We start from the raw sequence: 15,824 nt of genomic DNA, 5'->3' as shown, positions 1-15,824 counted from the left end.
ACGAAAAAAAGAAGCACGTAAATGACCAGCTTGTCTTGTATTATAATTGTGAATAGAGTGACCAATTGTATAAAAGGTAGCAAAACAACTTGGAAGCAGATTGTTCATAGCACGATAAGTAAACGTCAGAACATTTATAGAAATGAGATCAGTGAACTTGAGCACGTTTAAGGAGGAGAATAAATGACTGGTATTATCACGTGGAGCTGAAGACGTCATGTGCCTCACAGCCCGTTTTTGGAGAATGACAAGCTTATTAAGGTTAGTATTTAAGGTACCAGACCAAACTGAAGAGCAGTACGATAGATGAGGAAATATAATACTATAGTAAATAGATCTCAGAATTTTCCTTGGAAAAGTATATTTTAACTTATATAAAATACCTACACCTCTAGAAACTTGTTTACAAACATGATTGATATGGACTTTCCAAGAGAGCTGAGAGTCAATATACACACCAAGAAATTTAATATTATCGACTCTTTTAAGGCAAATACCATGCATATATAAATCAGCATTTAATGTTCTAGAGGAGTTTCCAAATACCACATAATTTGTTTTATCAATATTCAAAGACAGTTTGTTAGCAGAAAACCAATCATAAAACGCATTTAATTCATTACATATGGTTACTTTAAGAGTTTCTACATTGCTGTCAGAGAAAAAAAATATTAGTGTCATCAGCAAAAAGGACAATCGAGCAATTTGTAGAGACGTTGCAAATATCATTTATATAAATTATAAAAAGAAGTGGACCTAATATAGACCCTTGAGGAACTCCGCACTTAACTGAACGATTATCAGAATTGATTCCAGAAAAAGAAACGTACCGTTGCCTGTTAAACAAATAACTTGAAATGAGAGAAAGAGCTAGACCTCTAATACCGTAATGTGATAATTTCCTCAGAAGAATTCCATGATCGATGGTATCGAATGCTTGGAAAGGTCTAAAAAAACACCAATACAATTATCACCCGAATCAAGAGCACTATGAATTTTATCCACTGCATTGACCAAAGCAAGTTCTGTAGAGTGGCCAGGACGAAAACCAAATTGGTTTTCATTGAGAATATGAAACTTATCAAAGAAAGCATTGAGACGGTTAAAAATCAACCTTTCCAAGATTTTAGATATACAAGGTAGTATAGAAATGGGACGATAATTACTAAATAAATGAACGTCACCCTTTTTAAATATCGGTATGACTTTGGCAATTTTAAGAATATCAGGAAAAATACCCGAGGTAAATGAGAGGTTGAAAATATAAGTCAGTGGTTTTACAATGTAAGGTATTATCAATTTTATAATGTTCGGGCAGAAATTATCGAAACCAGCCGATTTCTTAATTTCTTAATTTGAGACATTAAAAGCTTCACTTTTGCTTGTCCCTGGATTGATATGTCAGTCATAGATAAATTTAAACAAAAGTCAACAGCTGACAAGTGATTTTACTTAAATTAAGGAAGACTTGTCTATTTAACATCCGGGTGTGACTTAGAGCCGTATCATGGTTAATTGAAACTTAAACCCAAACGGAAACATTCTTAAACTTTTCACTTTTCGCGTTCCATACACAGTTGAGGAACATCGAGAAACATTATGTATCGTCCAAATATTACACAGTAATGCTTTGAGGTGCGTTATACCAGGGGGTTTTAAAGAAAATTTTAGTAGGTGAGCCATTTCCTAAAAGGGACCATCATGACCAGAGCCGTATATAGAGAGAGTTTGGCCAACCATGTAACCGATTTGGATTGGTCGAGAGGGAAAACGCCCACACAGGGTGGTAAAATAGGTCCACTTGAAAACTTTATAGCAGACGACACGCATACTCACAGTGTATAGACTATCGTTTGTGTACACGAAAAAAGTACGAAATTATGAAAGAAATGGTGCTGGGGATGCTGCAATCGGTCAGAACGGATATTGTTGTTTGATTGTCCGGCTGACCATAAAAGAAAAGGAATTTTTGGAAGTAGAAAGAACAAGATGGAGATCTAATGAAAAAAAGTCTGTGTAGCCTAGGCCCATACTAGTCATAGGCCCTAGTGTAATACGAGTAATGTATAAGCAATGCGAGAATTTTACGTTCAGACTGGTTTCTGTAATTACATTCATGGCTATTCTCTCTCGTTTTACGATCCACAAATTCGATTTCATTATGCCAGCTCTCCTAATCATAGGCATGGCAGTTTCAGTCGCACATGTATGCCTAGGCTATGCCTAGCCTAAAAAAGTATCACTTTTAGTTAATGTAAAAGGGTGGGCTAGCCTCTAGGCATCACGTAAAGCCCTAATCCTTAGTTAAGCCCGAAGCATAAGTTAAGCCTTGGCTTATTTAGACCTGGACCATTCTTGCTATTACTACAACTGTTATAGCACATTACATAATATGGCACAGTATAAGGCCCAATTAAACTAGGCCTAAGGAAAACAAAGTAGCCTAGGCCTAAACTAGTTAGGCTAGGTCTATACTCATTGGCAACTTGTGTACACAATCAGGCCTAATTATATAGACCCTTTTAGTATGCCATAAACAAGTGCCCAAATGGTTAAATGATCTTGGTTTGTGTTAATTGTCAGCATTGGCCTAGCCTGTTTAGGCTAACATGAATTCAGCCTAATTTTTTCTTCTTCAAAAGTATAGCCTAGGACTTGGTTTAATTTGGATGCAGTCAAAGTTCATTTATCAAAGTAGCTGGGGCCTAGGCTACATTTCAAAGACCACTAGGCCAAGGCTAATTATGGTACTGGTAGCCTAACCTTAGTCATGCTTATTGCAAAGACTACCCTACACTCTTGTCTTGGTCACTGAATTATCTTAAGAGCCCTGTCACCACATGTTGATAAAGAAATGTTCAAACTATTGCGTAGGCCTAGCTTAGGCAATGCACGGTTTCGTTTGACTGTTTTAAAGGAAGACTTGAAAATTTAGTGTTAACTGGTATTTCATTAATAAGCAAAACTGTCTGTGCATTCCAACGGAGTGCAAATTAAGAGGGGGAGGGGGGATGCAGTATGATACACCTTTCAAGTTTTAACACATTATAAATGCACTTATGCCAGAAAGTCATTGCATCAGTAACTCCTTATTCCCTTAATTGACACCCACATTGACGACTGAAGTTAAAAAAAAAATCTTTTAACATTATCTTTAGACAGTAAATTTTAACTCCCTGAATTTCAGGACTTTTTTTACAAATCAAAGGTGACATGTGCTTTGAAGAAAAACTCCTAACATAAAAAGCCACAGTTAGCAGACTGATAAAGACGAACCTGGTGAGTGACTACTAGGCTGAAATCCAGTTCCTGCAACCACAGCAATAAAGTCTTTGTTTTAATCAATGCACTTGTGTGTTTGAAACTTTCAAATGGACACTCAATGGCAGTTGGTTAAGATATAAGGTTTTACCTTCATCATGGAGAGTTGAAGGGAATCTGCCTCATCATCTGAATAATGGACTCAAGGATAGCAACAAATCATGATGGCATAATGATTTTGAGCAAGTAAATATCTGGCAATTTGAAAGTTTGTATTATTTTTTTACATATTATTTAAGCTGTTTAGCTCACACACAAGCAAATGATCAAGTGACAACAACCGATGCAGTATATTTAAAGGTATTGAAGACTCGCCCTAAACCGCATGCCGCGCTCTGAAAAAGTTTACTTTCCGTTGCTTGCAAGTGAAATTTTTTTTGTGTCGCTGCAAAATGTAGACAGTAATGAAACCTGATACCTTTTTATCTTTTATCTAGACCTGAGATGTCCACGCTGCTATGTGCACTGTGTTGTGGGTATTGACTGTGATGTTTGTATTGACTTTACACTAATGTCTATTTACAGATGGTAGCAAGCTGTGTGTGTATTTTCTGGGATCAATGGTGGTGTCTAACACTTCTGTTACACCGCATTCGAAACTAGGTCAGATAACCAGCATGAGACGTTTCTTTGTGCAGGAGTCTTCACACCCTTTAAGGAGAAGTATTTACATCCCATTAATAGAGAAAGAATTATGTTTCAATTGGTAGCATGCAACTTAAAATTTTGCAAACATTAGATACAATCAAACAATAACAAGGTTCATTTACAAGGTAATCTACTGCCCTTTATTTCACATTAGTCTGTAACATCAGAAGGTCACAGCTTTCAATAATTATACAAACAAATTCCCTTGATCGGTGCTTCGTTAGATTCCTGCAATTTTCAAGTTTATCATCGAATAAGTTCTGAATGTGGCAATGTGGAGAAGCTTTGGGATAATCTGTGGATAAGACTGCCAGACTATCAACAAGATTCCACATCCATGCAACTCCAACTGCTTCCTTCACCTCCTTGCAGATGTACCACATGTCCAAAAAAAAGTCAGCATTGGCTAATGTAATTAAAATCTGGCTTCCTCCTGAGCTGGCAAGTACACATGAATTGTCAAGTACAGAGGTCAGTGTGAAACCACTGAAAGATCTTCTCAGCTTTCAAGAAAACAAAGACTTGAAGCCAAATTGACAGAGGCCACACTGATACCATTCCACTCTCATAAGATGAAGGTATCACACACACTTCGTTTTGCTTCTGTGATGCAGTGCCTGGTAGACTGTGAGGGTCACCCAATGGATGTTTCAACAACTGCCTGGTTTATAAAGCTCTGCAACAGATAATTCATCCTGATGTGTAGTCGTCATCCTGTCATGGCCTTGAGCAAGTTGAACCCACTTCAATACAAAGCAGCTATTGAATTCTTGTCTAGGTACTGTCAAATCCACATCACCATCATTGCTGGTTCCAGCTACGCCGACCATAATAAAAGAGTACAATGAGGGTTTTTTAATTCACCCAACAGAGCTTGCATTCCAGTACCTTTGGGCAGCTGAAAAGATATTCAGAAATTGTTATATGAGTGTGTTTGTATGCATGCATATGTGTGATTTTCTTGCTTTACAGAACAGCTCCATTTTGATAAGCTATGTAACGTGGAAACCTGCCAATCATATGTTTGAAATAGGACAGGCTGAAACGATTCTTAAATGAAAAGCTTAACAACTTCTTCCATTTTTATACATCACTGTTCAGGTAAGGCCAGTAAGGGCAGTATGAAGAATAAGTAACAATTAATAGTTATCATTATGGCCATTTGCTGTCTGCATAATAACAAACTGAATGATGTCATCAGCCCTGTGCTCAGTTGACAACACTGACAAGTAGGCACACTATGTCAGTGTGATCCATGAAACCCTATTAAGGACATGACCGTATAGTGTATATGTTAATGGAAAATACATAAGCTACAACATACACCAGGATTCAGTTGTTGCAGGTTTTTTTTTTCTCGACAGACCCATTCAATCTGTTGCACCTACTATAGCCTAGTACTACATTCCTGAGAAATTAACACCACAATATCAGTTTTAGGTTTGCCCACAGACTCCCAACTATTGCTAACTCCTACACTCAAGTATAAAGTTTAGTAGAAAAAAAGACCAGGAGAGACATTAAGTCCCCATTAAGGACCCTAAGGCTATATGAGAGGAATAAAACCGAGGACATCAAATGTCATGCCCAATTACAATGCTTAATGTACTCATCCAAAGTATTCTTATACCCATTCACACTAATTGCAATTCAACCTTCTCAGGCAAACCATTCCATCCATTCACAACCCTTGTATAAGTTGTATTAGACTTTAGAGAAAAAGTTATGCCGAATATTAATCCTACTATGTAACTTCTGGAGTTTAATACAATGACCTCTGGTACAACTACTTTTGGCAAACCTGAAAAGATCAGTGAATCATAAATTGTCATTTTATGTGTAGGCCTACTTTATTTAATTGAAGGATCTATTACTGTAGGCCTGATGCTATAGTTCTGCGTCTGTAATATAGCCTAGCCAGGACTGTGATGTGTGCTTTTCGTTTGTATGACTAAAGTAGGACTAGTAGTATGAGGCGTAAAATAAAACAAGTGTAATGACAGGTTTTCAGCCAGTTTTCTATGCATTTCAGGTGTGAAGATAAACGTAAATGTCATTAACTAACGCATACTCTAATTCATTACATGATATCCATTTTGTTCCTCGTATGCCTGTCAAAATCTGACATTCTGAGTCGCTTCGTTTGTTCGCAACGAGCACAGTGTGCAAAGCTGCTATATATTGTGTGTGGTGTTTTTCGTGTTTCGCGCAACTGGTAACGACAACTGGACCTATTTTGATGCCCATGGTTTGCGTGTGACGTCACAAATCGCCAGTTGGCCAAACTCTCTCTATATACGGCTCTGATCATGACACTATCTGAGCGCCACCATCGGTTGGCGAGAGTGTAGCAAGAATGTTTTATAGAACGCGAAAAGGGAAAACTTATTACTTTGTCTAAACTTAAGTTGTTGCCATCGGCGCTGTTCAACAATTGCTCGACCACGTTATGTAAAAACTAAAAAGAATAGCTCTTCTCAAACTAAATTCAGTTTGCGCTGCATATGCTTACTATAAGCACGTCGTTAATTAGGATATGTGGGTAAAGTGCAGACTGTTTAGAATTATTTTCATTGTTGAGTCTACTAGTAGCAGTAGTTGGAGTTCTAATATGGCTCTAGGTGTAACCAGTGAGTTTTTATGGAATTCCCTGGTGTAACAGTAGTAGGCCTAGTAGTTGTAGTGGTACATATCATGCATTCTCCTGCGCTGGTGATGTTTGTTTAATTTCGTGCGAAACGCCTATTTTTTACATTACTGGGTTGAGCAATAATGTTGAACAGCGCGGATGACAACAACGTAAGTTAAGACAACGGAAGTTTAGTCTAGACAACGAAATATGTTTTCCCTTTTCGCGTTCCATAATGCTTTGCCAAATATGCCTCCCAGGTTGCCGGAAATGGCACTTCCCAGGCCTTGTCAATTGCATCTAAACATTTTGAGATCTCATTTTTTTAAATTACACTTCAGAAAAGGTTAATGGGAATAAAATCACTTCGTAGAGGAAAAATGAAGGCTTTACGTTTCTTTGTAAACTCTGCGTTATTCATTGTTTTACACAGGTAAGTGAAGAAATAAAAGCACGCTGTGTGCTGTAGGGCATTCTGATGGTATCCGTAGCCTATATATGCTGAAGGGGATCTATATGGGGAGTTTGGTGTAAATTAATTGTTAGTTTTTTGTTATCATTATTTGTTTTACATGCCAAAAAGGGACCTACTGGGGAGGGAGGGGAATGGCATTTGGACTCAGTTACTGGGCTGTGAAGGGGAACTGAGTGCCTCAATATTCTTAGTAAAAACATTGGGGCACTGATATAAGGGCTAACAATAAAACTGATAGGCCGTCATTGTCGGACATATAGACGTAATAAATATATTTATGTACCGTAGTTTCATATTAGACTGCTACACTGTTCACGCAGGTTAAATCTTAGGAACTCTCTACATGTATTGTGCATTTATTGTGCATATACGTGATGAGCGGTTAAACCCAACCTTGTGTTCTTTTTGAACGCCATTCATACAACACGTGCCTAGAATCTTGAGGTTGCACACAACTGACTAATGATATCAGAAGAAATGATATGAACATTTCGCAAACTGTCCAGACGTTCATATTATCGTAGGCTTACTTTCATTTAGGAAGTGAAATTTTAAAAGGGCAGCTGCCCCGCACCCCCCCCCCCCCTACCCCGCTGGCTAAGGCCCTGTAGTTGGCACCAGTGAACTTGAAATAAAATATTTTTTGAACAAATATACAGAACTACTAAACTAGAACTTGAGGTATAATGACTAACATGGTTATAACAACAACATGACTATCTGTCTCAAATCTCGTTTGATATATGTAATTTTCTCAAAACACTTCAAAACTATCCTGGGTGACTTTGCTAACTAAACTGATTCCACAATATTATTTACACATATAGTGTTATGCTTGTACGTGAAATTCGATATACTATGATAAAAATATATTTATATATTATGGAAGGAGATTAGCGAATGATTCGGGCTTTCATTATCAAGTGGCCTGTGCAGATAGCCTCAGAGATATATGAGCGCGGTTCCTCATTTAATTTACGCTATCAATGAAATCCATAATTCTTATTTCAACCCAGTTGCAAAGCTCTATTTTTCATCTGGTGGTCGAGCAGATGAGAATTTAAAATTAATAACATACTAATCTCATGTAGCACAATGTTTAAGCTCCCTTTGTGGGATACACGAGTCATTATGAGTCTGGATGATACTCCAGCGCCTACGCGAATCAGTTACAAAACCTGTGGGTGGAGTAACATTTTATATTGTGTCCCCACCCTTTAGAAGTGGGGACGTGTCCCCCTCCCCCCCCCCCTCTATATGATTGACGCCTCTACTGCTTATACATCTATAGAAGGTATCGGTCTACAAAGTTACACCGTAAATTGACGCAAGGTGCTATAACTTATTTAATCAGGATCTTTCACAGGTGGTTTGGACTTATGTTCTATTAAATTATTCTAATTCTACTAATTACGTAATCTTTGTATCTTCTTATATGACCGTTATTTCCCTCTTCAAGGGTGTATTAGTTGCTCTAAAATTAAGAAGAGCTGGTGTATACATTGTTACGAGGGCCCATTGTAGCCTAACGCTAGTTACTGCTAGTGAGGAACCTAATGTTATTATATAGAAAGTCTTTAAAATTGCCTACGTGATAAATCAGTATTTGAGAAATTAGGTCGGGTTACCGCGTCAGAATGTTATAATACACGATTGTTCTGGTATATTCCTTATGATGACACGCTGGTCTCGGGTTAACGTCGGTTTACGTGGAATCGCGTGTAAGCTGTGCACGGCATCTTCGTGGATTCTCCGGAACGTTCGCGAGATATGCAAAGGACTTCCAAGAATAGAGAAACTGGGTCAAGTGTATCGAGAAAGATCTAGATGATTCTTGACATGGCGAATCGTATAAAAACCGCCCAGATCGAAGAGTTTCTCAGTTTCTGAACGAATACAAGCGACGACACATATTATACCATTCTACTATATATCGTCAGTGCTCAACTGCCAGTAGTTTCTGAAAGATTGAGATATCGATAACAAGATTGATTCTACACTTCCATTCAGAAGTTTGAAGAGGACTTTGCTGTGAAAGTACAGTTTTCCAGTCTTTATTTCGGAGAAGGTGAAGAATTTCTGTCTCCGTTGAGGAAGTTCGTTACGCCAGGAGTTGGTGGCTATAAAGCTGATTTTGGACTGACTCTGGTAATATTTAGTCGGCGAGAAGTTCGACTTGTGCTTCACTCGATTGCGGCTGGAAGTCCGTCTTCTATTTTGGAGCATCGCCGGAAAGAAGGTGACTGCTGTTTCTGGGATCGCGAGAAACTTCGTCGAGGACCAGTGTATTTCGCGGTACAACGGTGTACACGAAAATCAACTTGCCGAAACAACCAGATTATACAAGCGAGTTACCAGTGTAGTGATCACGCAACCTGTGCTGAGAGGAACGGTGTCCGTAAATGTTACTGCAATCCAAACTACCAAGGGGACGGAGAGACGTGCATCCACAACTGCTTCGTTGCTAACATTGGAAGTGTATTAGGGGTCAGTACGGTTCATTCAGGAAATGTTATATAATGCTTTGTTCTTAATCATTGTCCATTTAATTAGAAGGAAACCTTTAGTATTTATACTTGTCGATAAAATCATTACATTTACAGATAATTCAGTGGCGTGCGCATCGAGGTTGGGGAGGGGCCATTGACCCATTTTTTTGTCTCCAGTCCAGTCAAAACTGTCAGTCGAGGGAAGTATTACGTTTAGTCGGGAATCACGAGACCACTCCCTTCGAGTGTGCATCCACTTATAAGCCTGACACAAAATTCCATAGATACTTTTTTTTCAGTCTTACGGTTAGAACTATTTGTAGGCCTAATGTATAGTCGCGGTAAGCCGTTGAATGCAATATTTGCAGCTACTTTTTTATGGCGGATCCTTTCGCCTCCTACTTCGGAATTGGCTTCAAATACTTCATAAAACTTTCATAAAGGTTGATACTCATACCTATATCATTCGAGGGGATTTATCAATCGCCACTTACCGTTGAAATTCTGTACATTTCACTGTGACAACCGCAAATTAATAATTTATTTATTAGTCGTTTTTATTTTCGCTGAATATCTTAAATTAGGAGGGCCACTTTTACATCAATTCACGATGTACACGGAAATCGACTTGTAGGAACAACCGGCGTGTAGATGAGAGTTACCAGTGTGGTAGTCACGCAACCTGTGATACGAGGAGCAGTGTCCGTAAATGTTACTGTAATGATGGCTACGAAGGGGACGGAGTGACGTGCACAAGCCTCCCAAAAGATTGCTACGAGCTTTATGTTTCCGGTACACGCAGTGATGGTGTTTACACCATTTACCCTGATTGTTGGTCAAGCGGCATTCAGGTTTACTGTGAGATGGAAAGTAACGGAGGAGGATGGACGGTGAGTAATGCAAACAATGAAGGACTTAAATTCTTAACTTCCTCACTTTACTCAAAATGATGCACTGCAGGTCCCGTTGAGATGAACTTGACCATTTTAGGAAAGCAAATCAAGTAACAAAGTACTCTTGCGAATTATCTCACTTTCACAATATTTATATCTTTATTAACTATTTTTCGGCTTTGAATGTCATGCTCTTAAGGATTGGTAGATTCTATAGTTGTATTAACCTTTTTTTCTTCATTTCATAGGTTTTCCAGCGACGATCGAGTTCCTCTGCTGACTTTTATCGTGGTTGGTCGGACTACAAGAACGGTTTTGGTAATAAAAATCACGACCACTGGCTAGGTAACAAATTTATTCACTCTCTGACCAACCAGAAAAGGTACCAGCTACGTATTGATCTACGGGACTCTGGCTCATCATCGTTTTATGCCGTCTATTCGACTTTTCGCATTAATAACGAGGCAGACAAGTATCGACTATCAGTTGGATCACACAGTGGAAATACAGGTGAGTAGTCACATGTCTCTTCTCGTTACTGTATAGTGAGACTTCAAGTGGTATGTATGTTCGATGATTTTCATATGTGCAAACGTTGAGGCGCTATGTTAATATAATCATGTTATATATAAAATAATCTAGGGTTTATCATTCATAGAACATTGAAACAGAGGAATCAGAAATGTTTTATTTTTAAATATTCGTCTATATAGTTTCGAGAAATAGAATCAATCAATCATTCAGTCTGTTCGAAGAAGATATACGTACGAGACTAGATTGTACATGTCGATAAGAACTAAATAATAAAATGCCGATAATTAATATCATTCAAGATTTTCATAAATGTAATACATCGAATTTTGGTTACCTTGTGGAAACCTAAAATATTAGCTACTAAATCAATAGTAAATTCACCTTATACAATGTCGGTTCTATTGTTCATTTAAACGTATTTATTTCATGATTTGTGTATAGTGTAAATTTCAATCTACGTTTATAGTCCAACGTATCAGCTCAAGTTAAAAGATACAAATATTAAAAAGTGCTATAGATATAGGGTAAGGAATTGAACAATCGATGGCAATAACACCCTGTGTACCCTGTTTACAGTAGAACAGGGAACTTGGAGCCGGCCAGATATTATATCACAACCATAATATTGACATGCAGATGATGCCGTCTATTTGATTTTTGTTTTATGGGGAGATGGCTTTTCTGCAAAATGCAATTATTACTTTGTATGTAATTATAACATGTTAGATTACTCAGGACTATATCTTACAATGATACCTTTGTTTTCCTAACTTGAATGATATATGAAGCTACATCACACAGCCCCTCCCCCTCTCCACCCTCCTTGTCCAGGTTCGAAAAGAGCCTAAGTTAGCCTATGTGGTAAAAGAAAAACGTAAGCACTGGGTTGAATACGTAGAGAAATATAAAAAAAATGGTTATCCAAATTAAATTATTCTAATATATTAATAATTCAACAATTATTCAATAATTCAACAAATAATTCAAATATAATTCAACAAATTATAAGATATAACACCGACACACACATTAAATTTATAACAAGAGTTTTTACAGAGTAGGAAACTACTCAGTAGTGAACTTATGAATAAGAGTCAAATAAATGAATGAATGAATGAAGAGTATTGTAAATAAATGACGATAAATAAATATAAAATAAAGGGCGATATTAGCGACTCTAGTTACTCAAATCTAGTATTCGTTTAAAGTAGTTTTCCCCATCTGCATGTGACGGATAATCAATATATCGGTTTATTTACTCTTTCTCGTTTGTTGCAGGTTATGATCGTTTGTCTGGTAGCAACAATAAACAGTTCAGTACAAAAGACCGAGACAACGATGGATGGAGCAGCTACGACTGTGCGGAGGGACACCGAGGAGCCTGGTGGTTCTATGAAATTTATCACTGTAGAAGAAAGAATTCTGCTTCTGATTGTCGATCAATCTGCTAGTATAGTTATTATTGTGCAGTGTTTCCCGATGGCAGCGACAACTGCGTAAAATGCGTTCTTTCTCACCTCAACAGAGACTACGACGGCTCTACTCGAGGATCGTTCATGTTCTGGTCTAGTTCTAGTTTGAACGGTCACGGATGTAGCCTGCAATACACAGATATGAAAATACGGCCTGTGTAGACAAAATACTGTATAAATAACACATCGCCCAAAAGAGCAGGTTTTACTTACAAAGTAAGAAAAAATCGATACATATGTTTGATCATCGGACAGCTGGAGGTGCCATAGACAAGAAAGAAGAAGAAAATGCAACATAAATTACAATCGGGACGATTCGATACATAATTAATTTTCTAAGGGAATGAGAAGATATTTATTGAAATTTATGTCAAATTATTAATATTACCCGCTTACTGTTGTTTGATAGTTGAGTCTCACAAAAGAATAAAAAATAAAATAAAGTAAACTTGTGCATTTTCCTTAATTTGTCGCATCCCTCGTAGATCAACCCTCACCCTCCCAACCCCCCCCCCCCCCAAGTATTAATAGTTGGTTGGAAATGGACAATTGCAAGTGGATTCTTAACGATTCTTGGTTTCTAGGACATATACACACACATTTCAAATACTTATATGTTTATATGAAGTCATTATCAGGGTTGCCGTCGAACTACTCACAAAACATAGGGTAATATTTATAAATATATATATATTACAATATCCCTAAATAAATCGTCTAATACCGGCCATGTCAACTGATGACAAAGTATTCTGTGGTTGCACGTGGTGTTGTTAATCTCATGTACATAGTCAACTTAAAATAACGCAATGTTGAAAGCAGATGTACTATCGCTAAATTTGGGAGATGTTTAATTTTTTTGTGAAAAATTAATAATGTAGGAAGTAAACAATCCTATAACGTCATTGAGTACCTTATCTAACAGTGGAGAGAAACCGAATTAAGAAACCACACATAATATAATGTAATGCTTGAAATACTCACCTAATGCACATGTGGACTGCACAATACAGTCACGTCAAAACCACTCAATTCAATAACAAACATGTGGAAGAAAATAGTTGTTTAAAACCTAATATTTATTCTGTAACGAACATTTTGACTTTTATTCTGTTTGTAATATTGTGAAGTAGATGACCATAGAGTGATAACAAGAATATTATTGTAACATTCTGCAACAATATTTCAAATATGAGATAACTTTTCATTATGAGGTAAGAAAACAAAACTTGAAGCTCTTTTTTTTCAGTTTCCCACACATATTTGAACACAATATTGTACATACCTACATTTACAGTTAAAGAAGGTGTGTCAGTTCTCCAGATCACTCGATGGGTTTAGTTTCAAAAGGATAATTTGTGAAGTTATATTTATCTTCTTCTATATATTTTACTTTAATTCTTTACCCATTACCCCACTCTCTCCCATAACCTCTTCAACCCACCTCCTACTCTCCCCATCTACCGACAACATTGTGCTTAGCCTTATGAATTAACAGCAAAAGTATAATTCCATCCATTGCTTCTTCTATTTGGGGGGGGGGGGGGTCATGGCCAATTTTACATTTGGCAACAAATAAAATATATAATATTCAAAAACTAATTAAAAGCTAATTAATTTCTCTTCTTTGATCACATTTGGTTTGATAAAATGGGAACAAATTAGGGTCTCTCTCTTTTGTCGCTTTTTCAGCTTCCTCGGCCACTCGTCTCTTTTCTGTATCTTTGGCTTGTTTTAAAGCCTCTTAAGCTTTCCCTGCTTCGTCTTCTGCTTCCTTTGTCAGCTCCGCTGCCCCCATTATAACCAAAACTTAATAGTTAAATACTGACGTAATTAAAAACAAAATGACAAAATAACATTTCTACTTCAAAAAGCAACCCAATTAAACATTTTAAATAGACAATGATCTTATCAAATCCTGAATTTCTTCTTTACTGCTGACAGGTCTGTCACATTAAAAACCAGAATGCAGAATGCATTGAGGTTTCGATGACTTCAATGCACTAGACTTCTGATTGTTAGTATAACCAGAACTAGCTTTTACAATAAGACTATTGCATGATAAACACAGGTCAGTCTGTTGTGTGTGGCTATATACACCTCCACCATAAACAATAGGGGAATTTTAATCAATGCTATGAATCCACACACCAAGTATTAGAGGTATCCACGATTTCCATCGTTAGATATCATGTAAAAGGTTTTTCAGAGTTAGACCTCTGGTTACCTATTATAATATATATTATATATAAGAGATTTGACCTCACAAGCAATAGGGTTCTTGTACTCAATATGGCAAATCCATATACCATGTATGAACAGTATCCATGGTTTCTACCATGGGAATTTATGTTTTGAAGGTTTTCAGGCCTCGACAAATATTGTTAAAAGTACTCGCTATTTGGCGACCGTGACCAAAACTCTATTTGCCAAATTTCACTTACCAGTAGGTCTATGATTGTTGTTCGAGTCTTCAAAGTACAGATCCGCAACATCAATACTTTCTATGAACAAAGGTTTGGCAGTTAGGCAGATACATGGTGCTACGTAATTGCGAATTGGAAAGTCATGTTTCTTTGCAGTAAGAAATGTTGCACCAAAAGTATGTGTTGAACAAAGTAAAACATGTCGCATAATCATAAATAAGCAGCTAGGCCTACTTTAAGTCTTAAACAATTGAAATGAAACGTCTGTAAAAACACCTACTAAGATTGCTTGGCCTCTGTTGCATTATGGCTCTAATATTACTAGGTATATACAATACACTGTAGCAAGGTGTGCGCGAGTCGTAAGCCTAAACAGTACCTTACTGCTACTTTTAACCGCTACTCGATTAGCGCGACTTCGTACATTTTCCCCGTTATTTATCTTGTCTTTTAGCTGCAGATTGATGCGCGAACAAATTATCGCTGTAACCAGGCGCGTATCCAGAGGGCGTTGGGCGCGAGGAAGCGAGGAAGGAGAGGAAGGAAGGAAGGAAAAAGAAAGAGAGAAAAAAGAGGAAAGGAGGCAGTAGAATAAAAACGCCAAGTCACCGGGAAGAGTAATTTACTCCATTACACTGCCTAAAGCGATCTTTTACTCCATTACACTGCCTAAAGCGATCTTTTACGCAATTGCAAATCTGAGGTTGTAAGAGCATCTTCCAAAAATCTTAGCGGCAACAACAGCAAACTTGTCTCAAAACTCCTGAAATTGTTCTTTACTTTGCGAATTATGACTGATAGCCAGAAAGCAAACTGCCTTAAGAAATAATTAAGGAGATGTTTTGCCATCTTAAGTGTATTGGTATTCTGACTGGTATTCTTGATATTGTTGTGTTAGCGAACCCTATTCTACCCAACCGTTGCTGGCCTAGACAAC

General features: G+C 37.4%; 1 protein-coding gene across 1 annotated transcript; it reads left to right on the top strand.

Annotated features, from left to right (window-relative positions):
* The first annotated feature begins 9,411 nt into the window (after positions 1 to 9,411).
* LOC139973690 (ficolin-2-like) lies at positions 9,412 to 12,866 on the top strand. The gene is made up of 4 exons (XM_071980530.1): positions 9,412 to 9,560; positions 10,147 to 10,452; positions 10,704 to 10,965; positions 12,268 to 12,866. Exons 2-4 carry the CDS (start codon positions 10,426 to 10,428, stop codon positions 12,438 to 12,440), a joined length of 462 nt encoding a protein of 153 aa, XP_071836631.1. The 5' UTR covers positions 9,412 to 9,560; positions 10,147 to 10,425; the 3' UTR covers positions 12,441 to 12,866.
* The last annotated feature ends 2,958 nt before the right edge of the window (positions 12,867 to 15,824 follow it).

This window comes from Apostichopus japonicus, chromosome 9 (assembly GCF_037975245.1).
Source record: "Apostichopus japonicus isolate 1M-3 chromosome 9, ASM3797524v1, whole genome shotgun sequence".
NCBI lineage: Eukaryota > Metazoa > Echinodermata > Holothuroidea > Aspidochirotida > Stichopodidae > Apostichopus > Apostichopus japonicus.
This window is presented reverse-complemented; position numbering and strand designations above follow the sequence as displayed.

Bases quoted from the DNA above. Each gene is read 5' to 3' on its own strand.
- LOC139973690 (XM_071980530.1), top strand. From the start codon at position 10,426: ATGGAAAGTAACGGAGGAGGATGGACG. The intron at 10,453-10,703 runs GTGAGTAATGCA...TTCATTTCATAG, and splicing joins GTAACGGAGGAGGATGGACG to GTTTTCCAGCGACGATCGAG. The intron at 10,966-12,267 runs GTGAGTAGTCAC...CGTTTGTTGCAG, and splicing joins ATCACACAGTGGAAATACAG to GTTATGATCGTTTGTCTGGT.